Below are 25432 nucleotides of genomic sequence, written 5' to 3' on the forward strand. Positions count from 1 at the left end.
CCGCCGCCGCCGCCGCCGCCGCCGCCGCCGCCTCCGGCCACCACGGCCCCGCCTCGCGCACCCCCGGCGCGCGCCGCGGGAGGGGTTCACGCCAAACTCCGATTGGCTGAACGCTGGCAAATCGGCGTTGGGAAAGACAGGGATTGGTTGGCATGTAACAGACGGGCAGCCCCTGAAGCCAATCACTGATTGGTAGAGGCGGGCTATTGGGTGAGGTTTTTGGTCCCAGAGGTGGTCCCGCAGGGTGCGAGGTGCGGAGAGGCGAGGGCCGGGAGGTAGGCGAGGATTGGAGCTCTGGCAGAAGACGAGCAGCCCTCATGACCAATCCCTGGGGGGTAAGGGCGGGGCTCCGAAGTGGCTGGCGCGGCTGGCGCGGCTGGCGCGAGAAGAACGGAGGGCGTAGTCTGAAGGGCGATGAGGATTGGCTGCGAAGCCGAAGACGAGCAGGCCCTGCGGCCGGTCGCAGGGGCCGTGGGCGGTGTGTCTCGGGGCAGGGCGGGAGAGCGCAAGGTGCAGAGTTTGGCCGGGAGCACGGCGACCCTAGGTGGCCTCAGACGCCCTGAGCGGGGTTCCCTAAGGCTGTGTCGAAGAGGCTAGCCCTCAGACCACGCAGCGCAGAAGCAGGACCTCCAACTCTGGCTGTGAACATGGGCCATCGCGGCCGAAAGACTCCTGGATAATTTTACATTCCTTCACTCCCCGCTATTTCCCTGCTAACGACACGGAGAAGGCAGACTCTCTGAGGTCACTCAGGCTCGTCGCCTGAAGCTCCAGGTTGTTGTGAAGACATGGAAACAGGTGGAATCCTACCCATGAGCTTTGTGGTTTTCTGGAAGTGTTGGACTTCTCTGATTTCAAGCTTTCTCCTTTACGGGATCCAATGACATCCCCGTCTGGCCTCCTCCCGGATAAGCCCTTTGTGAATCAACTGAAAACTAACCACTATCTCATGAGGTCAGAGCGACCACTGGCCATGTTTTACACAAACCAGAGGGCAGAGAGGTCTAGCTCCTTGCCCACAGCGCTTCAAGTGGCTGAATCTGGGGGTGAATTTAGAGTAGCCTGCTCTTTGGAAGTAGGGTAAGGCAGTGTCAGAGAAGAACCACCAGGGGCCCGAGTAATCTGGGTCCAATTCATGTCCAGCCACTGGCCCACTACATAACCTTGGTGAAGGTAGTTGTGGATCGGTTTTCTCAGGGGACAACGATTCCTACACCTTGATCTTTCCTCTTTTGGAGAGAATTTACATCCCAGCTCTTGCCTTGACCTTCAACGAAAGCATTTGACCCTCAGCAGGGCCATCTGGCCTGTGAGCCTCAGCTTCACTGTGAGGTGAAGTTCATGGGATTCTTTGCAGACAGATGCCAGCAGTTTAGAGAAGACACTTGCCGTGCAGTGCTCCGCTGTGTCATTGGCACTCCCCCCAAGTCCACCCAGTTCTCTGACTCACCAAGTGCACTCTCTTAATCTCCAGGGCGGAGAGGGTTACAAATGTTCCCAGATACTGGCTCTTATTTCCTCTAGGTGCTGGCTGGGGTTGGTGGAGATCAAGTTCAGAACCAGGGAATGCTGGGAGGGCGCAAACCGTAAGCTAGGCCTTAATAAGTCTTCACATTTCAGGGCTGGGCAATCCCCTGCCTAGTGCTTAATCAACAACATCTCAAAGGGCTCCCAGTATGGAGGACTATGGAGGATGGAGAAAACACTGAGGCTCACACTGTGGATGTCACTAGCCTGAGGCTACCATTTGACCCATGATATTCCCATGATATTCCCACCTGGACCTCTCTCCCATACCTCCCCTGCTGTGGTTTGCTTCCCAGCCAACTCTAGGCCCTGGTCTCCATTCTGCTCTCTGGACAAGAGGAGGACACTGAGGTCCGCTGAACATCTAATGGGTATCAGGTCCTTAATGGGCTGGGTGCTTCCCAAACACCATCTCATTTCCAGATGGTGGGGGAAGGAGACAGCACTTACTTTGCAGATGAGAAAACTGATCTTCACACTACAAGTGTTCCTTGCAGAAAGGGCCTGAGGCTGGGTTTGAATCCCTGCTGTTTTTTACTTGCTGGCCACCAGACCTTCAGCAAGTGACTCAAATTCTCTGTCTCGGTTTCCCCAACTACCTCCCAGGGTTGATGGCAGCACTAACAGGATGAATGGAAGTAAAACACTCACAACTTCACTGGTCCACAGCCAGCACTTGCTGAGTGTTGGTGACGGATAAACTGTTCTTGGGGCCTGTTTCCCTTTCTGTAAATAGCGCTTCATGGAATGTGGACATAGACCAACTATGGGTGGGGTTTGCCACCCAAAAAGGAAGATATTTATGCTACAGGAGTCCCTACCCACAGCACCCACCTGCCAGGCCCTGGGAGGGAGGCAGCAAGCTCCTGGAAGGTCCCACGGTACCCCTAGGGACAGTGCCAACTGAGGGAAGGGTCAGGCAGCAGCCCAGCACAAGGCTGCCTCTCCTGAGGGTGCCAAAGGCACTGCCTGGGCTCTGGCTTCTGTTCGCTTGTCAGCATGCTGGCGCCGGTCAACCTCCCTGCCGCCTTCCAACAAAGGCCAGTAATGCCCCTTGGCATCAGCAACTGACACCCCCACTGTGGGCCCTTCAGCTATGCCTGGCCAGGGTGCCTGGGATCCCAGCTCTTCCGTGTCAGCCTGGCTGGCTCTGGGCAGGACATTGTCTCTCTGCCCCCTCCCCAATCTCCTCTACCTCTCGGGGATCCCTGGAATCATCTGACACAATGGCTGTGAGCCAGGCCTGGGCAGAGTGACAGGGCTTAATCAACAGAGGCCAGAGAGCCATTTGCCCAAGGTCAGGTTAGCAACGTTGGCAAGAGAGGAGGGGCGTGGAGGCAGGCCAAGCTGGGTTCTCATCGCACTGTGGCCCCTCAAAGGCCAGCAAGTTTATTTCTCATCTGGAAAATGGGGTTCGTAGGCCCTGCCTCTCAAAGATGTGTTCCTAAGCCAGGACCCTGGGTCCTTCCCTGGCTGGAGGGACACCTGCTGAATGTAGCAATGATGTCAACCAAGCCCGACTGGTTTCAAGGCAGTTTCACTCAGCCTCCCAGAGGCTGAGAGAGGCTGTGCCACTTATCCAAGAACACACAGCAGTAGAGGCATAGCCTGAATGTTCTGGCCCCTCCCTTGTAGTGGTTTCCTCCTCAGCCCTGGTTTCAGTATCATCAACGAGGATGGCAAGCACTCCTTAGAGAAGGGCTGTGTGCCTTGCTGGGGGCTGTGGCCCTGTATAGCAACACACTTAATCTGTTTTCAGAAGAGGAGGCTGAGGTTCACTTGAGGTGGCAGAGCAGGGACTGGAACCCAGGTTTGGCCAACCTCAATGATAAGCCTACCCAACCCGGAGACTTCCAAACAGACCCTGAGCCACGCCCACTGACGAAACCCATTTCTTCAGACTAAGGTGTGAAGGACTGATAAGCTGGAGCCCTGCCTCTCCAGAGAAGCCTGCAGCTGTAGGAAGGCTGGCAGGTGCTCAGGGGAGGAGAGCACTAGCGCTGTGGGGGCAGAGACCTTTCCTCCAAACCACCCCCTTGTTATTTAGGTATACATTCAAAGCTATTTACAGGAAGCTGGAGCAGAGCAGGGAGACAGGAGCCTGCCTACATGCAACTCATGGGCAGTAGGGGACAAACAGGAAAGCACACAAGCAAGGCAACCTCAGATAGGCTCAGAGCTCAGAGACATAGCACAAGAGGTGATGGGACCAGGGTACCAGTGAAGGGGAACAGCAGGGCATCTCCCCAGGGAGGGGGCTAGAAAATGGTGCCAGGGAGGAGCCAGCCATGGGGAGGGCTGGGGGAAAGGTGCTCCATGCAAGGAATAGCATGTGCAAAGGCCCTGAGGTAGGGAAGCTGATGTGGCTAGAAAGACAACTAAAAGAGAATGTAGGGGGGGGCGCCTGGGTGGCACAGCGGTTAAGCGTCTGCCTTCGGCTCAGGGAGTGATCCTGGCGTTGTGGGATCGAGCCCCACATCAGGCTCTTCTGCTATGAGCCTGCCTCTTCCTCTCCCACTCCCCCTGCTTGTGTTCCCTCTCTCGCTGGCTGTCTCTATCTCTGTCAAATAAATAAATTAAAAAAAAAAATAAAAGAGAATGTAGGGAAGATGAGGTTGGGAGGTGGGCAGGGCCCAGAGAACAGTTGGTTTTATGGAGAGGACAATGGGGAGCTTTGGGAAGATTGAGAGCAGAGCTGGGACAGGAATTACAGGAACGGCACCTCAGGCTTCCCCAGAAATGGGCTGGCACCACCCACCTCCCATGAGACAGATGATGATACATAAGGCTCACAGGGCCTACAGATTGCCCCGAGGTCACATGGGTGGCAGAAGTCAAGGCAGGGCAGCCTGGAGCAGGTGCAAGATCCTTCTACATGCTGGGTGAGTTCCCGGTGGGGGAGTCAGGGTGAGGTGACTGGGTCAGAGGTTCATGTCAGCCCCCCTGGGCTGGCTGGGCCCTCCCAGCCAGGAGTGGGGAACAATTTGCCACCATGGGGAGTTAGGACTAGGGTGATGCCACCCCGACCCCAGCTATTCGCATCAGCCACGGAAACCAGGAGCCTTCTAGGAAAGGGCTTGAGCTGATATCAAGGACCAGATTCAGGCCCTCCTCGAGCTAGGGGAGATGAATGACAAGCAGCGGGCCGGGTGTTCCAAGAGAGGTGAAGGGCTCCCAGCATGTGGGCTGGAGAGGTCAGGTACTGCGCCTGGAGCCCACCAGGGTTCCTGAAGCTACCCAACCCTGACTGGGCCATGTGGGATGAGCAAGCTGCTGGGTGACCACAACATGACCCCAAGTGTAAATGCAGAGGAGCGCTGGGGTTTGCCAGGCACAGCTACCTGGGGACCCCCAGAACACTTTGGGGGTACAGCAGATATTTGGGGCAGCAATAGTGATGTCCATACTACAGATGGGGAAACTGAGGCTCAAAGAAGGAAGGCAGGCTGCCCAAGCCACCCGGCGAGGAACGACCTCAAGCTGCCGGGCAGACGAGTACAGGACAGTCCTAGGGTGACTGAAGTGGTGAAGCTAAGACAATCGGGTGCCTCCCATGTGCCCAGCTCTGCTTGCACACCCCTCAGAGGGGGCTCCATTTCCCCCCTCCCCATTTCACAGAGGATCAAATCAAGGGTCAGAGAGATTACGTCGCTAGCTCAAGGCCACAGAGCTGAGTGACACATAATCAGAAACGGTGGCCTTGGGGCTGAGACCCCAGGTGTGAACCACGACCCCAGCAGACTTGCCTGTCTGGGAGTGACAGCAGATCATATATCCCCAGGCTGTTCTCAAATCCCCTTTGCTTTCCTCAGCGACCCCATGGTCTCCCCAGACGTCTGCCCCTCTCCCATTCTCGGAGGCCACTGGAGGCAGCCCCCACACTCCACCGCGCTATGGAAGAGATCCCTCCATTGTTCAACTAACAGAGTCTTTTATTACTGGGCAGTACTGGCTGGCCTGGGACCCCTGGAGGCAGAAGAGCTTGGTCCCTGCCCTCTGTCCAGCAGAGCAAGACACCTACAATCCACATTACAAGTGAGAGACAAGCAGGGGAGAAAACAGACTTGTAGGAGCCGAAGCAGGGTCCCCATCCTCCTGTGAGACTGGCCAGCGTGGGTCCCGCATTTCAGTTAGTTCTTTGCCCCCAAGCAATATTAAGGAGGCCCTTCTGGTAGGAAAGGGCACGGGGTGGGAGTGGGAGGGCAGGACGGGTAGCGCCAATGCTGTCAGCTGGCGAGGAGAACAAGGAGAAGGGAGGCCAGGACCCAGGGGCTGCTTTCTGCTGTGTAGACGTTTCACCAATGCTCCCTTCCCACCCTAGTCTGTACCTGGTGCCCATCAGAAAACACCTCCCACTGAGTGGGGGAAGAATCCGGGGAGTAGAGTGGCAGGACACGGACCTCCTCCCTGTTCCTGAGTCACATAACTCACCCAGAGCCATGGCCCAGACTGAGCCTGGGGTCACGGCGCCAGGTTGCCCTTCTGGCCAGTCCACAGCTCTCGCAGCTCAACACGGCAGCCAAGGTCCCGCAGGGCAGCTTTGGCCACATCCTCACAGTCACGGTGGGCAGCACGGGCCTGCAAGATGAGTGCTTCGGCCCCCAGGTCCAAGATGGGCTGTGAGAAGGCCTGGCTGCGGGCCACCAGGTTACGGATCAGCATGCAGGCCTGTTTCTGGGAGGGAGAAGTGAAGGTGAGTGGTTGTGCGCCGGTGGGTGGGGTCCACTCTGACCCCAGGGCCCTTATCATAACAGGGCAAAGGTGACCACAACCAACATATAGTAGGTGGCTACGCTGTGACTCATCAGGCTAGATTCATCTCCCCACTTTTTCCTCTCAGCTGCCCTGGGAAGCAGGGCTCATTTCCCCATCCCCCAGGTGAGGAAATTGAAGTTCAGGGCAGTCAAGTGCTTGGCAGGTGCAGCTGATCCCTCAGGCGTGGGACCCTCAGTCTCAGAGCAAGATTCCCCTGTGGCTGGCAAGAGCCTGGGCAAGGGCCCCAGGAAAGGAGGGCAGAGAGAGATTCGGAAGAGGGAGTTGTGCACAGGGCCCACCTGTCAATCACATCATCACTCATTCATTCACATCTGTGCCCTGCTTATCTGCCATGTGTGGGTGCCACAAAGCACCCCACCATTGGGAGACTAGATGAGAAGTAGGTGAGGTGTGAGGGGCTGCCCAGCCAGGGCGGTGAGGAGTGGGCAAGGTGATGGGTGAACCAAGGGTACAGTGTTTCAGAGAAGACACCATCGGCAGCAAAGGCCACTAATGGGACAGAGCCTGGTGTGTCTGAGGACGAACACAGAGGCCCCTGTGCTGGGAGGGTATGCGAGGTGGGAGTCGGGGAGGTAGGGAGAGCCCTGACAGCTACAAGGAAGTGTGTGGGTTTCAGGCAGGGGCGCACACAGCCCCGTCTACTGCTCAGCTTCACTGACTCCCCAGTAAGGTACGGACTATGGGTCCCACGTGCTGAACATGAAGGAGAAGCCCATGAATGGCAGGGAATCTTCCAAAAGTCCCAGCAGATCTGCACCTGCTCTCCTCCCATCTCCTCCTCCTCTTCCTATCCTTCTAAAGGAACTGTTAGAAGAGGAAAAGATCAATGCAGGAAGAGCAAAGGTACAGGAAGACAGCCATGGGGAGAATTGGGTGCATTTTTAAAGAGTGGAAGTAGATGCCTTTGGGGCCTGGGAAGGAAGAAGACTTTGAGAGAATTGGGCTGGGATGGGGATGGGGACAGGGACAGGGAGGGCCTGGGTCCTGCCGCTCTGTACTGCCCCGCCCTCCTGCCCCCAGGCCCACCTGCACCCCGGCCTCTCGCGGGTGCGCCTTCATGGCCTGCAATGCGACCAGGGCCCCGCCGCCCTCCATGATGACCCGGCTGTTCTCCGGCTTTCGCAGGGCCAGGACGCACAGGGCCGCGCAGCTCTGCTCACATACCTGTGGGGGTCACAGATGGCGGAGACAGTCAGATGCCCGTCATCCAGAGGGCCTGCCGTGGCCACCACTGTTAATTCCCCAGGTGAGTGCCCTGCAGTTTCCCCTGGAGAGACTGCTGCCAGCCCATGTATATACCAGATCAGTCATAACAGGAATCATAAAAACATAAACCACGCTCTTAGGGGTGACGGTCTCAACCTAGGACTTGTGCGGGCCCCACCCCAGCCCTAGCCCTGCTTAAGGAAATGGGAAGAGCACCATGCGAAAGCAGATACTGATCTGGGACTCCAGCCACTGTGCCCCACCTCGTGTGCCCCCTGCCTGGGAGAGGTACCTGGGGGCTGGCCAGGTGCTGGGTCATGGCGGCCACGATGGACTCTGTCCCGCCAGCACGGACAATGGAGTCCTTCACATCATCGTTGCCTGCGATGGCCCGCAGGGCACTCAACACTTGCTTCACAAGGTCCTACAGGGAGGGCAAGGTGGGGATCTGCTCTGGCCAGCTTGTCCTCCTGTGCTGTGCCAGACGCTAACTGCTTGGTTGCTGGTTGGTGGGGGTGGGGGTGGGGTCTTGAGGGAGGGTCTGTTGCTTCACTGTCTGAACAACAGGCGGAGGCCGCCCTAGGTCACGCGGGCAGCCTGTAATGGCAGGGTTCTTCCTCGCTGCATGGAAAAGGCAGGGGAGGCTCGGGGAGGTGGACCCTGTGAAGTAGTCCACCTGTGTCCAGGCCAGGCATTTGGACAACCTTGACACCGACCCCTCACGCACAGAGGGGGCATGTGGCTCAGGCCAGGAATCAAATCACAGGGTCCCCTGGCCACAGTTGAGTCCCCAGGTGGGCAATGACCAACCTGAGCTGAGGACAGTTGACCAGATGCTGCTGGGACTGTCCACCGCCCCAGTGAGGGGCAGAGCCATGAAAGAGAAAGAGAAAGCGATGGGAGGGAAACTAAGCCTCGACCCACCCCCTGACTGTCCAGAAGTATAAACAAAATGCATTCCCACATGTGCTTAAGCCAGTTCAAATTCAGCTTTCTGCCAGCTGTACAGAAGGAGACTGGCTGATATTACCAGCTAGGGTTGGGGGCAATAGGACCATTGCTGCCACGGGACGGGGAGGTCCTCCTGCCCTAGGCCAGGCATGTAGAGAGGGGGTTAAGTGGTTGCTAAATGAAAGAATAATGAATAGGGGTCCCCGCCCCATTTTATGGATGGAGAAACTGAGGCACCAAGGATTTGCCTCACTCAAGCATCACACCCCTGAGCTGGGGCCTGGGCCTGCCCCTGCCAACACCCACTCACATTCCTCCAACTACTGGTAGAAAATGCAAAGGTGTTAAAGGACAGTAAGAGAGAGTGGGTGGATTTGTTTTCCCCTAAAACTTTACTTCCTGCCCTGAGGTCAATGAGAAGTGAAAACTGCACTTTGCTTCCAGGGTCAGCAGACAGGGCCAGTGTGTTCTGATTCAAGCTTGTCTGGGTGGCTGGGGCTCAAAGGGGCAGAGTTCACTGGCAAGTCTGGAACCTTCCTGAGGCATCAAGAGAAATGACAAATTGAAATCCAAGTGATTAGGGGGGCTTCACATGCTAAGGGGCTCTGGACACCCACCTGGTGGTCGCTGCAGTTGGCCAGTAGGGCCACCAGGACACCAAGGCCCCCAAGGTCGACGACCTCCTGGCAGAATTCGTTGCGGACGGCCAGGCGGGATAGGGTGCTGCAGAGCTCACTCAGGACACTGGGGTTGTCAGAGAATGCTGTGGAGAGGGAGGGAGAGGAACCACTGGGGGCGAGGACAGGGAGAGAACCAGTCCCTGTTTGGAAACAGGAGCCAGCGGTCCTGGTACAAATCCTGTTCCACCTGGGAAGCAGGGCCCTTCTGCCAGGCAGGGAGGCCACACACACACCAGGAGAGCCCCACTGAACACCAGGGCTGCTCGGGCTTGCAGTGCCCCCTGCTGGCCGCAGAACACACGCGAACACGCCCTCCCCCACACCGTGTCCCAGATAAATTCCAGACCAACTGATGATCTCAACTAAAAAAAGAAAACCATAATAGTGCTATAATAAAACATCCAAGACTATTTTTATATTCTTGGGGTGGGAATGACCTTTCTAAGTGCAACGGGAAACCCAGAAACCGTACAGGGACATATGGATAGAGTTGACCTGGGCAAAATTGAACACAGATGCCGAAGATGAAGCTCAGAGGCCCCAGGGAGGAGAGGCCTGAGTTGAGGCTCATATAGGGAGGTGGTAGGGGGTGGAAGGCTGTGTGTGGGGGGGATAGCCCTAATTTATACAGAGCTCTGTGACAGTCAGCTGGTATGTCTCCCTGGTCAGGGTGCTGCCCCCAGCAACGCCATGAGCACGAATCTGGATGGAGGTATTCTCTAGATGTGGTGACATCTGTGATCAGCTGACTTTAAGATGACCCTTGATGGTCTGAGTGGGCCTCATCCAGTCAGCTGAAGGCCTTAAGAAGGAAACTGAGGTCTCCCTGAAGAGGAAGCCGCTCGCCTGAGGATTATGGTGTTGGCTCCTGCCCAAGCCTGCTCCACGGATTTCAGACTCACCAGCCCCTCGGCCACATGAGCCAATTCCTTGAAACACACACACACATCCCACTGGTTGTCTGGTAGAACCCTGACTGATAGGAGCTCCTGTCAACAAATGAGAAAGATATAAACTCCCCCTCAGAAAAGCAGCTCGACCTTGCAGATGGCTGGACCTGTTTTCGCCCTCTCGAGAGGTGTGAGACTGAGGCAGGCCTGCCTCTCCAGAAGATAGGGCTGGAGTCACACAAACAAGCCTAGCTACAGAGCCAGAGCCACAGGCAGGCTGGGAAGAACTAATTCTTCTAGCACCTGTGCACCAGACTACAGTCAGGCCTTTTCTGGAGAGTACAGCTGACAGGGGGCAGGGAATTTCGGGTCGGGACTTCAGCGCTGTGATCCCCTAGGGCTGGCTTGCCTTGGTCATCCCAGTCAGGAACATGTACGTGCATAACAACTTGAGGCTAAATATGAATGAAAGTGTAACCTCTATCGGGGACCAGCCACACTCCCCCATCTTTGGGAAACTCCCTTATTTGTCCCTTTGGGGAGCGCTCCTTTCCACATGTTCTCAGTCTGTGTGGGTAGATAGAGCCAAGCCCCTTCCTCAAATGGCTCCAGAGATGGGCCACAGGATCTGATCTTGGCCAACGAGCCCTGGCTTGGAACTCTCCTAGAGCAACCAGGAGTAAGGACACTGTTCCACTAGGGCTGCCATGTGGGTGGTAGTAAGCCAAAAGAGGCAAGTGGAGCTTGGAGCCAGCCATGCGTGAAGTAGTCCTAAAACCCCACTCTCATTCTCACACCTGTTCCTACCTTTGGCAGCCTCAATGAGTACCTTCAAACCTCCATTCTCCTGCACAATCATCTTGGCATGGTCGTGGGCATGGCCAAAGGGTACACGGATGTCATCGTCGAAGGTCATGACTCGGAGGGCCCAGCAGGCCTCCCTGACCACGTCAGCGCAGTGCCCATGCCGGGCGATGGCACCAGTCAGCAGGGGCAGCACACCGGCCTTCACCAGGCTCTGCCGATTCTGCTCGTGCTTCAGGCTGGCGTGGCACACACAGCGGATCCCAGAACAGGTCAGATCGGCTGCGTCGGCATTCTGGGCCAGCGTGACCACCAGCAGCTGCAGGCCCTGGGTGTCTAGGAGATCGGGCTGGCCATCGGTCAGGGCTGACAGGGCATTGAGGGTCTGGAGCAGAAGGCCCTGGTCACTTGTTGCAGCAAGCTTCCAGGCGGCGAGAAGGATGGGGTAGGCCCCCTTCTGGGCCGCCAGGAAGCGGCAAGCCTTGTCCTGCTTGCAGTGCTCAAAAAAGCGGGCAAGGTACGCAGACACTTCCTGGGGGCGAGAGCGGGCCACGGACTCCTGCAGGTCACCTAGGGCCTAGAGGACACGGGAGAAACTTCAGTGTCAGCTCAGCCCAAAAAGGTTCCACAGCAACAGTGTTGCCCCCCTGTGAGATTGCCTCTCCTGGGATCTAGGCCCGCGGGGGACATTCAGTCCAGCCGTGGCAGCTTCCGCACTTGGGCTTTTAGGAGATTCGACCTTCAGAGGCCACACAGAGACAGAGAGCCCAGCTATCTCAGGGTCCCTCCACAGAGCCACACACATGGGTGCAGACACAGACAACACTCCAGCCCTAGCTGCCATTGCAAGAGGCTCCAAGCAAGACCCGCACAATCTGGCTGAGCTCAGTCCACCCAGCCGAACTGTAAGGAACAAGAAAATGACAGTTGTTTTGGGTTGCCTACTATGCAACTATAACTGACCAACAAACCCTCCAGAGGCCACCTCTCCAAGGAAGGTGAAAGTTACCTTTGCCAGACCGGCCCACACCAGATGTCTCCTGTTTGTCTCTCTCATTCATTCCACAAATATTTATCTGCCAAATGAAACCACACCATATACACTGTTGATTTACCCAAATTCAAGTCAAAGCCCTTGGGGGGGAAAAGGTAATAACGAGGAAACAATCTGGAATGAGCATCCGAGTCTAGCTGCCATTCAATTCCATGACCTCCAGACCAGCCTCAGCAATGAGCCCAGGATGAACCCGAGCCTCCTGGGGCTTACGAAATCACTGGTCCCTGGCCCCAGGGAGGGCCATTCTGCAGATGCCATCAACCCAACCCAGAGGGCTGTGATTTAGCCACCAATGCCCTGAATGGCAAGGATGCCTGTTGGCTCACCTTCCTTGAGCTGGACTTCACTGAGTGTATGTTGCAACAACACAGAATATTAATAGGCTAAAAGCAGAGAATGTGCCTTGAATGGACATTCGCCAAAGAAAACACACTGGCAGCCACTAGGCATACAAAAAGATGGTCCACATCGCTAGTCGTTAGGGAAATGCTCAAAAAAGTAAATATAAAATTACCACATGATCCAGCAAACCCACTTCCAAGTATATACCCAGAAGAACTGAAAGCAGTCTTAGAGATGTCTGTGTATCTGTGTTCATAGCAGCATTAATTCTAGTAGGCAGAAGCTGGAAGCACCCAACTTTCCATCCGTGGATGAATGGATAAACAGAATGTGGTCTGTCCACACGATGGAATATTATTCGGCCACAACAAGGAACAAAATTCTGACCCAGGCTCCAACATGGATGAACCCTTCTGCTGAGTGAAAGCAGCCAGCCCCAGAAAGACAAATACTATGTGATTCCACTTATAGGGGTCCCCAGAGGAGTCACACTCAGAGTGGCAGGAAGTAGAATGGTGGGTGACAGGGGTTGGGGAGGGGAATAGGAAGTCAGTGTTTAATGGGGACAGGGTTTCAGTTTGGGAAGATGAGAATGTCCCGGAAATGGAGGGTGGGGATGGTGGCACAACACTGTGAAAGTACTTCATGTCACCAAACTGTCCACTTAGCGATAGTGAAGATGGCGGATATGCGTTATAATACATTTTACCACAAACCAAAAACAGAGGATGTAGCACTGGAGCAAGAACCTGGCAAGAAATCTGAAAAGCTGCAGCCCAAGTGCCATTAAGACGCACAGTGCTGGAGTTACAGCACTCTGGGTTTGGTCAAAGAAGAGAGGAAAAAATAATGGCCACACACTGCACATTGGTCTCCACCCGGTTTGTGGGGAATCTCCTCTTGCCCTGGATGGCATCTAGAAGGCGAGTCTCTGCGTTGGCTAAGACGGTGGTCTTCACAGTCCCTAGGTGCTGCCCGAGACCCCAGACCCTGCGGGTGGCTGAGGAGAGGACAGTCGCTGAAGTGAAGGTGGCAGAGTCTGCTGTGCTCCACCTGTGACAACTTGGCATGGTGACGGGGGCTCTGTCCACCAACCCGGGGGTCATTCTCTCTGTCACTGATGGCTTGGATCCTGAAACGCCTCGCATATAAGACCAGTCCAGCTCATTTTCTCCTTAGAGAGTTCCAAGACTTCTTCTTGGTTTTGTTTCTATAAGTCTGTGTGCAACAAATTTCCTGACTGTGGTAGACTCATTTCAAAAGGCATCACAGAGTTGAATTTTTCTCCTACAGATGAGCATTTTTCATGCGTCGGACACACAGCAGCAGAGGTCAATGCTTCCGCGCATGAGAAGGGGCTGGCTCAATGGCAAGGTGAGAATAAGGCCGGGAGGATATGAAACCCAATGTGTGTGGCACCTCCCACATGGGAAAGGAAGAGAGGGGTTTGGTGGGAGAGACAGGACAGGGACTTTCAGATTTTGCTATAAATGCTTCAGTATTGCTTACGTCTTTTATGTCAAGAACACGTTCACATTCTTCTTCAGTAATGAAAAATAAAATTTAAAAGTCGAATTGAGAAGAATAAAAAAGCAAAGGTTGTAAACAAAAGGAGTTTTCTGTACTGTTGGTAGAAGACAGCAGAGCTGTTCCCAGCTTGAGTTCCTTGGGAGAGGGACCTGGGTCTGGGTCCCAGCTCTGCCCCTCACTGGCTGTGACCACAAGTGAGTCATTTATCTTTAGAAAGCCTCAGATTCCTGGTCAGCAAAATGGGCTAACAACAGGTTGAGATAATATGTTTTAAGGATTTAGCACAATGCTGAGCACTTAACTGCTCAGTGATAATTAGAGACTATTGTTACGGAGACCCTTCATATGTAAAGGGCATCTACAAATCAATAAGAACAAGATGAACAACCCAGTAAAAAAACTGCCAAGACAATAGACTCATTTCTTACTAGTAAATAAGTCAAAACAATGAGATAATTTTCTCAAAACCTCTGTGAGGCAGGAGATGGTGAGAACCTTGAGAGCATAGAGAAGTAAATACCCTGCCTTAGGCAGAGCTGGGTTCATACCCAGACCTGTGTTCTCCAGCTTCCTCTTTTGTCACTTTACTCTCTTGCTGTCAGGTAAATCATTTTTTTCTCTTTGGATTACCCATCTGTAAAATGGGAATAATAATCCCCACCTTGCAGGGGTCTTTGGGAGAATAACGGAGATAGCACAAAGAAAGCATCTTGCACAGAACGGACTCCACAGTCAGTTCTTAAAAAACACTACAGCCTTTTGCCTTTTTACCAACAGCTTATTATCGCTGTTTGATGGGTGACCTTAAGGATAGCATTTAACCTCTGTGACCTTTACCTTCCTTGTTTCTGTGCTGGAGAGTGAGGGCAGGCTCTGGGCCTCTGTTTCCCCATCAGTTAAGTCAGGGATGACACCACCTACCTCACAGGCCAGTTTTAGTGCTAAAGGGGCAGGCTGTATAATGTGCTGGTGAACAGTCAGTGCTCAACAGGTGACAGCCTTACTGTGATCCCACTCTCTTTCTGCAGTTCCTGTCTATCTCTGAGCAAACTTAGTGGTTGGGAGGGTCCTCCTGGGAGGCTCCTCCATGGTGCTCTCTGCCCCAAGGCTGCCAACTGGGGCAACCCAAGCACAGTCCATCCCCAAACGGCTCTCAAATGTGGACTCAGGGAGCCCTGGCTGCAAGCTCAGACTCCCATGTACATGCTGGGTGCCTGCCCTTCAAAACCTGCATCTGTCATCTGGGAACCAGTGGAAAGGTGCCCCTAACAGACTATTAAACGGTGATGTGTGTGGAACCACATGTGTAAGGTCAGCCATGCCCACATGGGCCACCCCTTCCTACCTGTAGGATGTCGTGTGTAGGTTCCTGGGGTCCATCTGCAGAGCCTTTGGGCGCCAGCTTTATAATGTTGCTCAGATCAACCCCTGCGGCGGGGGAGGGGGGTCAGGAAACAGGTGACAGCCATCATCCCCATAGGCCTGCCAGAACATACCTCATTTCCCTTCTTTTGGGACCACCCCACTCTGGAGGCCTTGGGGGGGGGGGTCTGCCCAACTCCCCACCCCAACCCCTCCCTACCAGGGCCCAGGAGCCACATTCATACAAGACATGTAGGATATGGGGGGGGGGTCTTTGCCCCTTGGCCCTGTCCAACAAATGGGATCAGAGCAGTAGTGAGGCTGCAGGTCATCACTGCAGTGAGAGACACATTCTACCTGGTGGGCCAAGGGGGGAGGGGACCCCACAGCCTTTTCCCTTGGGGCTCCCATTGTTCTTACCCCGCTGCACCCCCACCCTCCCTGGCACTCCCCCCAAGGGAAGCCTCCACTGCACGAGACACATCTGGGTACTCCTCACATCCCTGGTCAATATCTATATTCCATTCTGTGCCAGGGACACCAGCCTCTGACCTCTGAGGTTTGGACCCCCTGAGCTCCCTTGCCCTCTAGTGTCTGACCTGGCTTGGCCAATGGGGAGTAGGACTTCAGATCAGAAGGAGTGGGAGGGTGGGGTATTTATTCCCAGCTCCCTGCCTCTGCCTCTGCCTCTGCCAGATGACTTCCTACCCCCACCCATGGCCTGTTGTGGGGCCAGGGAGGTCCCTACTGTGGCTGGCAGGGTCTCCTAACCCTGACCACACCACTGTAAACAAATAGTCCCCTCTTAACCACTGTCCCCTACAGCCTGTTTTGAATATGCCACAGGCTGGTGACCAACACCCCCGTCTGCTCCATGAACTCAAGCTGGAGTGTGCGTGAGGCAGGGAGGCAGGTGGCCCTGTTTCTTGGGAGGCAGTCAGGAAAAGCCTCTTCGAGGAAGTGGCAATTAAAATGAGACCCACCTTGAAGGATTCAGCCCTGCAGATGTCTGGGTGGTGTCAAGGCAAGTAGAGGGAGGGCAAGAACAAAGTGGGAGAAGGTGGCCAGCCTGCTCACGGCAGAGTGCAGACAGGGCGACAGGGCCCAGGGCTGCCATGCCAGGCAAGACAGAGCCATGGCAGGAAATCATTCTCACATATTAAGAGCTGTGGACTGGAAGAGACTTTTGGGCAAAGAGCTAGACCAGTGCTGGGACAGAGCCACAGTGCCTACCTTGTGATTCAAACTGTTCCACGGCCTCTTTTACTGCCTCCTCTGGCCCCATCTCGAACTCTTCAATGTTTTCACGAACAGCTGCATCGAAGGTCTCTTGGGTGATGCGCTTAGAGGCCATCTGCACCTCCTGTGCATGGGGCGGCAGGTGCCCGCCTGATAGACACTCTCCAACTGAGAAATCAAGGCAGGAAGAAAGCTTCACTGACAGCGAGAGGACAACCGCGAGCCTGGCTATCACTTAGGGAAGAGCTATCAGGGGCCAAAGCCTAGGACTGCCCAGGAAAAATTCTTACAACCTGGGTCACAGAGAAGGCTGATAGCCCACCATCTGCAGAGCTTCTAAAAGTGCAGAAGATGGCAAGTAGTTTACATTTTATCGAAGAAAGAGAAGATGTTAATATAGTATGTGTCCTTCAAGTAAAAAAAAAGGACACAATATTTTAACAATATTATACGTTATATGTTACACAATCATAATAAAATAGCATGGTTATGATGTTACATTTTATGTAACGTTATTTAAGATATGCAATGTTTGTTGTAATATATAATACTATATACAATATTTTATTATATAGTTAGGTATTTCATATGTAACTATGTAATAAAACTACTTACAATGGTATCCTGTTACATCAATAAAAGTTTTAAAATAAAAATTAATAATAATAAATAAAATAGAAAGCTAAATCAAAAACTAATAGTTACCATAAGGGGAAGTAGGGAAAAGGGTGATGAGGACAGGACTAGAAGCTGGATTATGCTCTCCAAACGCACCTCGTTTCATGGTCGTTGTTGGTTTTTTAAAGTTTTATTTATTTATTTGAGACACAGAGAGAGAGAGAAAATGAGTGGGGGGAGAGGGGCAGAAGGAGAGGAGCGAGAAGCAGACTCCCCACGGAGCAGGGAGCCCAACGTGGGGCTCAATCCTAGGACTCTGGGATCACGACCTGAGCTGCAGGCAGATGCTTAACTAACTGAGCCACCCAGGGGCCCCCTCTGTTTCATGGTTTTAAAGTTAGAACCCATGTAAGTGCTTTATGTAGTTAGGAAAAGAAATAAATCAATATAAACAAAAATAAAAATGAAAGCAATCCCTAAAAATCAAGAGTAAAGTGAAACCCGTGAATCTAACAGTATATCTATGTGGAATTTAAAATACAGTGATAGAACCATATATTCTTACTGGGATGTATGATAAGGATAGAAAGAAGTATAAAAGAAAACCTTCAACACTTTTCAGTAATTGTGTTATTGGAAATGATAATAGTAATGTTATTTGGAAGTCACTGTGGATATAGCAAATAAGTAATGTTTATGTCCTCAGGAATTAGCATAAAAGAAAAAATATTCTAACACAAAAAAATCCAAAAAAAGTAAAAACTCAGAACTAAATCTGAACTGGAATTATCAATACAAACTCACAATGTATTTTTCTCTTAAGCAAACAAAGAACCAATTTTCTAGTGATAGCAACTGAAAATGCCTAGAGGAAATAACACGACAGCAGTAGTGAACACCCCAAACACCACCAATGGTCTCAAAGTACCATTCTCCCAACAAAGAAGACAGGACTCCTGGAGGAATGGCTGAGTCTACACGGAGAAGGAAACAGGCCAGAGGAGCCGAGCCAGGAGCATCTTGTCAGACCAGAAAGCAAGGAAGCTTCTAAAAACCATCAGGGTCATGTCAAAGGACTTGGGAGCAAACCCTAAGAGACGCTCATGGGCCCAAGTGACAGGTGAGCACAAAAACAAAACAAAACAAAACAATAGATATCAAAATCCATGCATTCATAATAGTTCTAACACACACCATGCTCGTTTTGCTGAAAACTGGCAAATAAAGAATACAGCATTCATCCTACTTCCCTCACATAATTACCAGATTATAAAGAGGGGAAGAGGAAAAGTTCTGTTTTGTAGATGAATTCCAACTAATGACACACAACAGGGCAGATTTAGACGACAATCCCCATAGGTTGCAAAACTGTAAGGAGCAAAACTGATGGGGAGCCTGACAATGAGGAGACAGTACCCTCGTCCGCTGTGTGATTTCACATGACCAGAAGAGAAACCCAACACCACCTGCCTCCAGACAAGAGTGAAATGCACCTGTGAAGTCATCTTCCCAAAAACTCAAACCCATTCTGACCATGCATCCAATGGAACTTTCTGTGATGATGGAATATTCCGTATCTGTGCTGTCCACGTGGGTTCTAGCAGTTGAAATGTAGCTAATGTGACTAAGGCACTGAACATGTAGTTTTCATTTATTTTTTTTTAAGGATTTTATTTTTTTATTTGAGAGAGAGAAAAAGAGCATGGGGTGGGGAGGAGAGTCAGTGAGAGAGGTAGAAGCAGGTTCCCCGCTAAGCAGGGAGGCCGACGCGGGGGCCGATCCCAGGACCCTAAGATCATGACCTGGGTAGAAGCCACTGAGGCGCCTCCTTTTTCATTTATTTTTTTAGATTTTATTTATTTTTTATTTTAAGTAGGCTCCACACCCAGAGTGGAGCTCAACGTGGGGCTTGAACTCACAAACCTGAAATCAATACCTGAGCTAAGATCAAGAGTCCGGGATGCTTAACTGACTGAGCTCCCCAGGTGCCCCTACCACTCTCTCTTTTCAACAAAGAGGGAAACAGGCCTCAGGCCCAGAGCCTAACAGGGGTTAACAATTCCTTTCATTTTGCTTCTTACACTATATCTACTTTGGGTTTGTTGTTTTTTTTTTTTTTTTTAAGATTTATTTATTTGAGAGAGAGAGAGAGAGAGAAAGACAGCATGAGTGGGGGGAGGGACAAAGGGAGAAGCAGACTCCCCGCTGAGCAGGGAGCATGATGTGGTGTTCGATCCCAAGACCCTGGGATCATGACATGAGTCTAAGGCAGACGCTTAACTTACTAAGCCACCCAGGCGCCCCTCTCCTTTGTTTACTGAGGTAATATTAAGTTTCCATTAAAATAGATCACTTTTTAAATTTATAATAAAGTCTCAAGAATAGTACAAAGAACGCCTATTTCCTCCTAACTTTAGTTGTTAACATTTTGCCAAGTTCATCTCTCTCTGTGAGAGTGTGTTCCTGCACACACAGATGCCATGTGAGAGTATGCTCCAGGAATCAGATCCTTCCCTCCTAAAGACGTCAGCATGAATCTCCCAAGAAAAGGACACTCTCACACATTCGATGTGCAACTAAAATTTAACACAGGAAATTTAACAGTGATACATTACTCTTTTCTAATATACACTCCATGATCAACTTTCTCAATTGTCCTAATACTGTCTTTCAAAACAATTATTTTTCCTGGTCCAGGTCTGTTAGAGAATCGTGCATCACAGAAAATGTTAGGGGAACAGAGGCACAGGCAGTACTAGGACAGCAGGAGGGGAATGTGGCTAAAATCCGAGCGCAAATTTGGGCTGCATGGGAAACAGGCCCTCAAGCCCGTGCTCCTCTTTCTGGAGGTGGCACAGGATGTGAATATCCCATCTGGGTTTGCGCAGATGTTTTGGGGGAGGAGGAGGACAGGCTCTGGGGCCAGCAGGGGGGACTTGAATCCCGGGCGCTCCACTTAACCTCACTGTTGGTCAAGTCTCTCTTGTGTGACATGGGGATAAACAGAGAATCTACCTCATAGGGCTGTAGTGAAAATTCAACCAGTCAATTCCTATAAAGTGCTTAAATAGGATTTGGCACAGAGTAAGAGCTCAATAAACATAGCTATTGTTCCTTTTCCTTGTTGCTTAGAGGTAATTCAACCAGTTTAATCGGGGGGGAGAGGCATAAGGGCATCAAACACCCCATCTTGCTTCCTTGCAGATGGCCCCCCTACTTCTTTCTGCCACAGAAGAATAAGGATCCGTTCAGGGGTTGCTAAAGATTTCCACGGTCAAAGGTGAAGGAAAAGAGGATTTTCTGTTTCAGTAAAGAGCTTCTCAGGGAGGCACCCAGGCTGGTATGTGTGTGGGGGTGTTCTGAGGGGCAGGAACTTCCCAGCTGGGACTGTTGGAGGGACTCTATTCCTGACTCTGCCACCAAATGATACTTCTACCAGCCTGGCCATGCTTCAGACCTGAGTGGGCCAACAGTGAGTGGCCACCCTGTCACAGAGGCACAGTCCTAAAGGTGAATGTCAATTATGGCTACTTTACAGATGAGAAATCTGAAGCTCAGAGTGGGGAAGAACCTGCCAGAGAACAGAGGCAGTAAGAGACCTAGCCATTAGGCCACCCTACTTCATTAACACCTTCCCTCCACCTGGGTTCTCTGCAGAGTTTCTGCTAGCGCTTCCAGGCCACCTCCTCCTGGGTGCCTTCCCTGACCACTTAGAACCTGTATGTGTTCTCTGGCCTTGGCTCCCCTACCCCCATGAACCTCACCCTGCCCGGTACTGAGCTCAGGAGATCAATGGCCGGCTCTGAGACCACCTCTATGGCATATCCTACAGGGGTCCCCTAGGTTGGGCACAGGGCTAGGTGGCAGAATGAAAGTACATAGCTGGAGCTCACGAGAAAGACGGTGCCTAGGAATGGTCGTCTGGGAGCCACCCGGGAACAGTCCAGGCTAGGAAAGGGGGAAAACAGCATTACCAGTCCCCATGATGGGTCCAAGGTGTGCTGGAGGCAAGAAAGGGAGTTAGCAAGACCCCAAAGGACAGCCGGTTTCCTTTTCTAAGCCAGGTTTCCACTCACCAAGAAAACGATGCCCTGACATGGCAGGGACTCTAATGACTCCTCATCTTCCTCCACCTGACACACCCACCCTGGTTCAGGTACAATCCTCCCTATGGGTGACCTCACCAGCTTCTTCCCTGCCACACTCTGTACTTCTATTCTCCACTCCGCAGGCAGGGAGAAACTTGAAATCACAAAGAGACCTCACTGCTCAAAATCCTGCACTGGCGTCCCAACCCTAGCAACAAAATCTAGTCTACTTACCAGCACTTTCTCTACGTGGACCTTACCTAGGTCTCTCATCTAGACCTTCTCACCTGAGCTTTCCCACCTCTTTCTCATCCTTCCCAGCCACCCAAGGGACACTCTTAATAACCACTCTGGTTAAAGCAGCTCCCCCCTCCTACCGCATCATCCTTTTTGAATACTATATCTACCTGGAGTGACATGGTTCATTTGTTTTATTTCTTTTTACTGTCTAGCCTCCTCCCCAATTAAATTTAACCTCCACGAGAACTGGCGCTCAGACAACTTTGTTCACCACCTTCCCCCCTTACCCAGGATGGAGCCAGAAACCCAGGAGGCACTCAGTACATAGATTATGAATGAATCAATAAATGAATGAAAAGAAAGCGGAGGCCAGGGAAATGGTGGATTTTGTCCCCCGGCGGCTTCTGTAAAAGTCAGTCCCCAAAACCAAGTCCCCGAGGGGGGCGCCACAGTCACCAGCCCGACCCCGCGGCGCCCACTCCCCTCCCCGCGCGAGGGAACTCCGCAGCCGCCGCTTCTCACCCGGTTTTCGCAGCCACGTGGGGGGAAAGGGTGGGGCTCGCGACTGTCACCAGCAGAATCACCTCTGGTCCCTTCCGGCCACCGTACGGGCGCAGGCGCGCTGGCGCCAACTCTCCCCGGCCTCCCTCAGCTCCACGGACCGCTCCCGGAGTGATCAAGAGTGACCGCGAGCACAGGTAAATCCAAGAAAGCCAACAGGTGTGGACCGGCGACGTCTTTGCCGCCTCTTCCCGGCCGCTCCCCGTTGCCGCAGCCCTCAACAAATTAATCTTTCGCCTCGGGAGGGTCTGTCCTGAGAAGCGAGCAACGCGCCTGCGCAAGGGGACTTGGCGGCGGCCGCCTGCGCCTGCGCACCAGGGCTCGGCGGCGGCTTGCGCCTGCGCGGCGCGGCGCTGCGGAGACCGTTGGCTCATTTGCATGTCTCCGCCTCGCGCGGCGGCGGCGGCGGCGGCGGCGGCGGCGGCGGGTGAGGAACCTGAAGCGGCGGCGGGGGCGGCTCCGCGCGCGGTGGGTTCAGGGTGAGGCCTGGGCCCCGGCGTCGTCGGTGGGCGGGCCCCGGGGTGGGAGGCTCGGGTTCGGCTCCGGGGACCCCGGGTTTCCGCGATGACGCCGCGAGCTCGACCTTCGGGCTGCGCGTCGGCCGCGTCCCCGCCGGGTTGGCCTGGGGGGCGGTATTCGGCCTCCCAGGCCCGACGTTCTCTTTTCTTCGTTCTCCGAGGCCGGTAGGAGGCGGGCCACGCCCGAAAGGGTTCATTCGTTCATTCATTTCACCCGAGCCCGGAGCGTCTCCGTTCGTAGGGGGATTACTGCGGCCGACCGCTGTGTTAGGCTCTACCATTTTTTACCTGGTTCAGTCCCCACGGCAGCCCCCACCGTTAGCTGCCCATTCCATGGATGGGGAAACGGAGGCGCAAAAAGGTTCGGTCCCTCGATTTGATCCGGAGCCGCCTGACTGGGAGACCCTGTCCTTCGATAGCAGAGAACAAGGGGCGCCGCAGGAAAAGGGCTTAAGGATGAGAAAAGGGGGTGATGGTTATAAGAAATGGCTCGAGGGAAGGGCAGGTTTGGGTCTTGAGATTGGAGGTTCCAAGATGGAAGGGATATTTTGCTTAAGGACACCGTCACTGGGTTCCTCAGCGTTGCTTCTCAGTCTTTTTCTAGTCCGTCTTCAGGGCTTTGTCCCCACTCCCAGTGCCCTGTTTTCCAGGTTCCAGTCTGGGCTGTCTGACCTTGGGTGGGTCACTTAGCCTGAGTCTTTCTCTTCTTCTGTATAATATCATTCATAACAGGACCCTCTTTTCCCTGGGTTGTTGGAAGAAGTAAAGAGATTGTGAGAGTCCCTTTCCTACAAGAGGACCTGGTACAGAGCAAGCTCTGTCACTAGCCAGGGATTTCTCCACTCGTTGAGAGGCTGTTCTCAGAGGGCAGGTCAGTTCTCAGAGCCTCTTTGTGTGCCTGTGAAATAGAAAAATAGAAATGGGAAAGATTGCATCTCTCCTGACCACCATTTGCGAGGGTTATGCTCCCCCCTCCAACACTGTTATGTTCAGTTGTGTCTGTTGCTTCATTGCAGTTCTCCAGTAAACCCCAACAGATAGGGATTCTGAGGAAATGGGCTCAGAAAAGCAAGATAGATTGTTTAAGATCACCATGCTTGTTTTGCTCCTTCTAACCAACACACCTGTGAGCTCCCTGAAGGCAGAAGCCCCCTTAAAATAATTCGGCCTGCCTCTGAAGCACCATGTTGAATTATAGATGACTGTCTCATTACTTAGAGGATTAGGTGAAATTGAGCAGGCTGTGTGAGCGTTAGTTGTCATTCTTAGTGTCTTTTTTTCCCCCTCTCACTACAGGTCAGAGAAACATGGCAGCTAGGCGAATTGCACAGGAGACTTTTGATGCTGTATTGCAAGAAAAAGCTAACCGATATCACATGGACCCCAGTGGTGAGGCCGTAGGTGAAGCTCTTCAGTTTAAAGCACAAGGTGAATTAAAGTGCTTGGTTTCTTTGGGGGGAGGGTAGTTGTTGGGCATTCTTTTAGAGTCAGGACAGGAGGATATCAAAGCCTTGGGCAAACTATTCAACTCCTTCGATCCTACCTTCCTTATTTGTTAAGGGAAGATAAAGTTATCTCTTGGTCTACCTGTCAAATCATTATGCAGAAGTGGGTATTGTCATTATCTGAAGCTTCTCCGCCCCAGGCACCCTCCCCCACCTAAAGAAGGGTTCTTGAATCAATCTCCTGGCTCCATCCCCACCACTGCTGGCCAGATTTGAGCTCTTACTAGTTCTCGCCTGGATTATTGCAGTAATCTCCTGAACGGTCTCTCAGTTTCTGGCTCCATTCCCCTCAAATCGGCCCTCCCCGATGAATCTATTAATGCCAGCCTTGCTGGGCCAAGGCCCTGCTTGGACTCTTGGGGCTCCCCATTTCGGGGTTACATCCTCAGACAAGTGCAGGAGCAACCAGGTAATAGGTAATAGTGGTGTGTACAAGACGAGGTAATGGGAAGTTGCCAGGTGTAGGCCTTGCCTGAAAACATTCCCCTTGGAAAGTTTTGAAATGTCATGCCAGCAGAATCAAAAATGGTGCACACATAGTTTGCAGGATGACAGAGAGGTCCCTCGCCATTGCACACAAGGCTCCCAGCCCTCATCTCCTTGCTTTTGGGGCTCATGTTTCAGTGACACTGTGCTGCCTGTTTGTGCTTTGAATCCCTCAGCCTGGTTAAGTCTCTCAGGCCCTAAGACCCAGCTTGCACACGCCTTTCTCCAGGAAACAACTGCAGGCTTTGAGGTTGATTTGAGTGCTCTGGGCTCCAGGGAAGGGCACTGAGCACACCCTTTTCTGAGGTGGGCCAGACTCTTCCAGGCCTCCTACAGGCCTGTGGGGCTCCCTGGACCAGCCCCTGAGCCAGTTTCCAGTGAGGAAACTTCCTCAGTGTTGATCGAGTGAGTCTTAAGTGCTTGGGGCAGGGATAACTTGTGTACTTTGGATGTGGAGAAACTGAAGCCTGGAAACTGTCTTCAGACAATTTTTAAAAATGCTTGAGTGTTTTTATATAAAAACATTCCTGTTACAAGGGGTGGAAGAATTAAGAAGTAGTTAAGAGTATAGGGCACCTGAGTGGCTCAGTTGGTTAAGCCTCTGCCTTCGGCTCAGGTCATGACCCCAGGCTCCTGGGATCGAACTTCACATCGGGCTTCCAGCTAAGCGGAGAGCCTGCTTCTCCCTCTCCCTCTGCTGCTCCCCCTGCTTCTGTGCGTGCGTGCGCATGCTCTGTCTGTCTCTGTCAAATAAAATCTTTTTTTTTTTTTTAAAGATTTTATTTCTTTATTCGACAGAGATAGAGACAGCCAGCGAGAGAGGGAACACAGGCAGGAGGCGTGGGAGAGGAAGAAGCAGGCTCTTAGCGGAGGAGCCTGATGTGGGGCTCGATCACATAACGCCGGGATCACGCCCTGAGCCGAAGGCAGACGCTTAACCGCTGTGCCACCCAGGCGCCCCCTGTCAAATAAAATCTTAAAAAAAAAAAAAGTAGTAGTTAGGAGTATAATGTAAAAGTCTTTAGCTGCTTCCTTACTCCTCAGAGGTAACC

General features: G+C 52.7%; 3 protein-coding genes across 20 annotated transcripts in view; 2 read left to right on the forward strand and 1 right to left on the reverse strand.

Annotated features, from left to right (window-relative positions):
• The first annotated feature begins 4180 nt into the window (after window positions 1-4180).
• LOC103674926 lies at window positions 4181-18615 on the forward strand. Of its 10 annotated transcripts, none has more exons than XM_040628975.1 (4): window positions 4181-4409; window positions 7429-7549; window positions 13527-13607; window positions 17806-18615. In XM_040628975.1, exons 1-4 carry the CDS (start codon window positions 4192-4194, stop codon window positions 17839-17841), a joined length of 456 nt encoding a protein of 151 aa, XP_040484909.1. In that variant the 5' UTR covers window positions 4181-4191; the 3' UTR covers window positions 17842-18615. The 10 variants fall into 10 exon arrangements, 7 of the variants coding, with proteins under 7 accessions (XP_040484909.1, XP_040484908.1, XP_040484910.1 ...); XM_040628978.1 differs by lacking the exon at window positions 4181-4409 and adding an exon at window positions 6213-7146; XM_040628974.1 differs by lacking the exon at window positions 17806-18615 and having other exon boundaries at window positions 13527-13838.
• Window positions 5446-21965, reverse strand: ARMC6 (armadillo repeat containing 6). Of its 3 annotated transcripts, XM_040628971.1 has the most exons (8): window positions 21833-21965; window positions 16359-16532; window positions 15109-15191; window positions 10838-11411; window positions 9078-9223; window positions 7802-7933; window positions 7330-7467; window positions 5446-6201 (listed from the first exon to the last, which is right to left on the reverse strand). In XM_040628971.1, the coding sequence occupies exons 2-8, from the start codon at window positions 16477-16479 to the stop codon at window positions 5989-5991; spliced, it is 1407 nt and encodes a 468-aa protein (XP_040484905.1). In that variant the 5' UTR covers window positions 16480-16532; window positions 21833-21965; the 3' UTR covers window positions 5446-5988. The 3 variants fall into 3 exon arrangements, with proteins under 3 accessions (XP_040484905.1, XP_040484906.1, XP_040484907.1); XM_040628972.1 differs by lacking the exon at window positions 7802-7933; XM_040628973.1 differs by lacking the exons at window positions 7330-7467; window positions 7802-7933.
• Window positions 21909-25432, forward strand: part of SUGP2 (SURP and G-patch domain containing 2) — a 34911-nt gene continuing 31387 nt past the window's right edge. For 3 of the 7 annotated variants that reach the window (XR_005834578.1, XM_040628966.1, XM_040628969.1), the window contains exons 1-2: window positions 21909-22008; window positions 23686-23817. Coding sequence is in view for 5 of the 7 variants with exons in the window: in XM_040628966.1 (XP_040484900.1) it covers window positions 23697-23817 (121 nt within the window). In the remaining 2 variants the exon portion in view is untranslated. Of the gene's footprint in view, window positions 22009-22282; window positions 22351-23125; window positions 23261-23685; window positions 23818-25432 lie in introns of those variants that run through there. The other 4 variants (XM_040628968.1, XM_040628967.1, XM_008703933.2 and 1 more) reach the window with 4 other exon arrangements.

The sequence above is a fragment of the Ursus maritimus genome, unplaced genomic scaffold (assembly GCF_017311325.1).
Source record: "Ursus maritimus isolate PB19 unplaced genomic scaffold, ASM1731132v1 scaffold_14, whole genome shotgun sequence".
In the NCBI taxonomy this organism is placed as follows: Eukaryota; Metazoa; Chordata; class Mammalia; order Carnivora; family Ursidae; genus Ursus; species Ursus maritimus.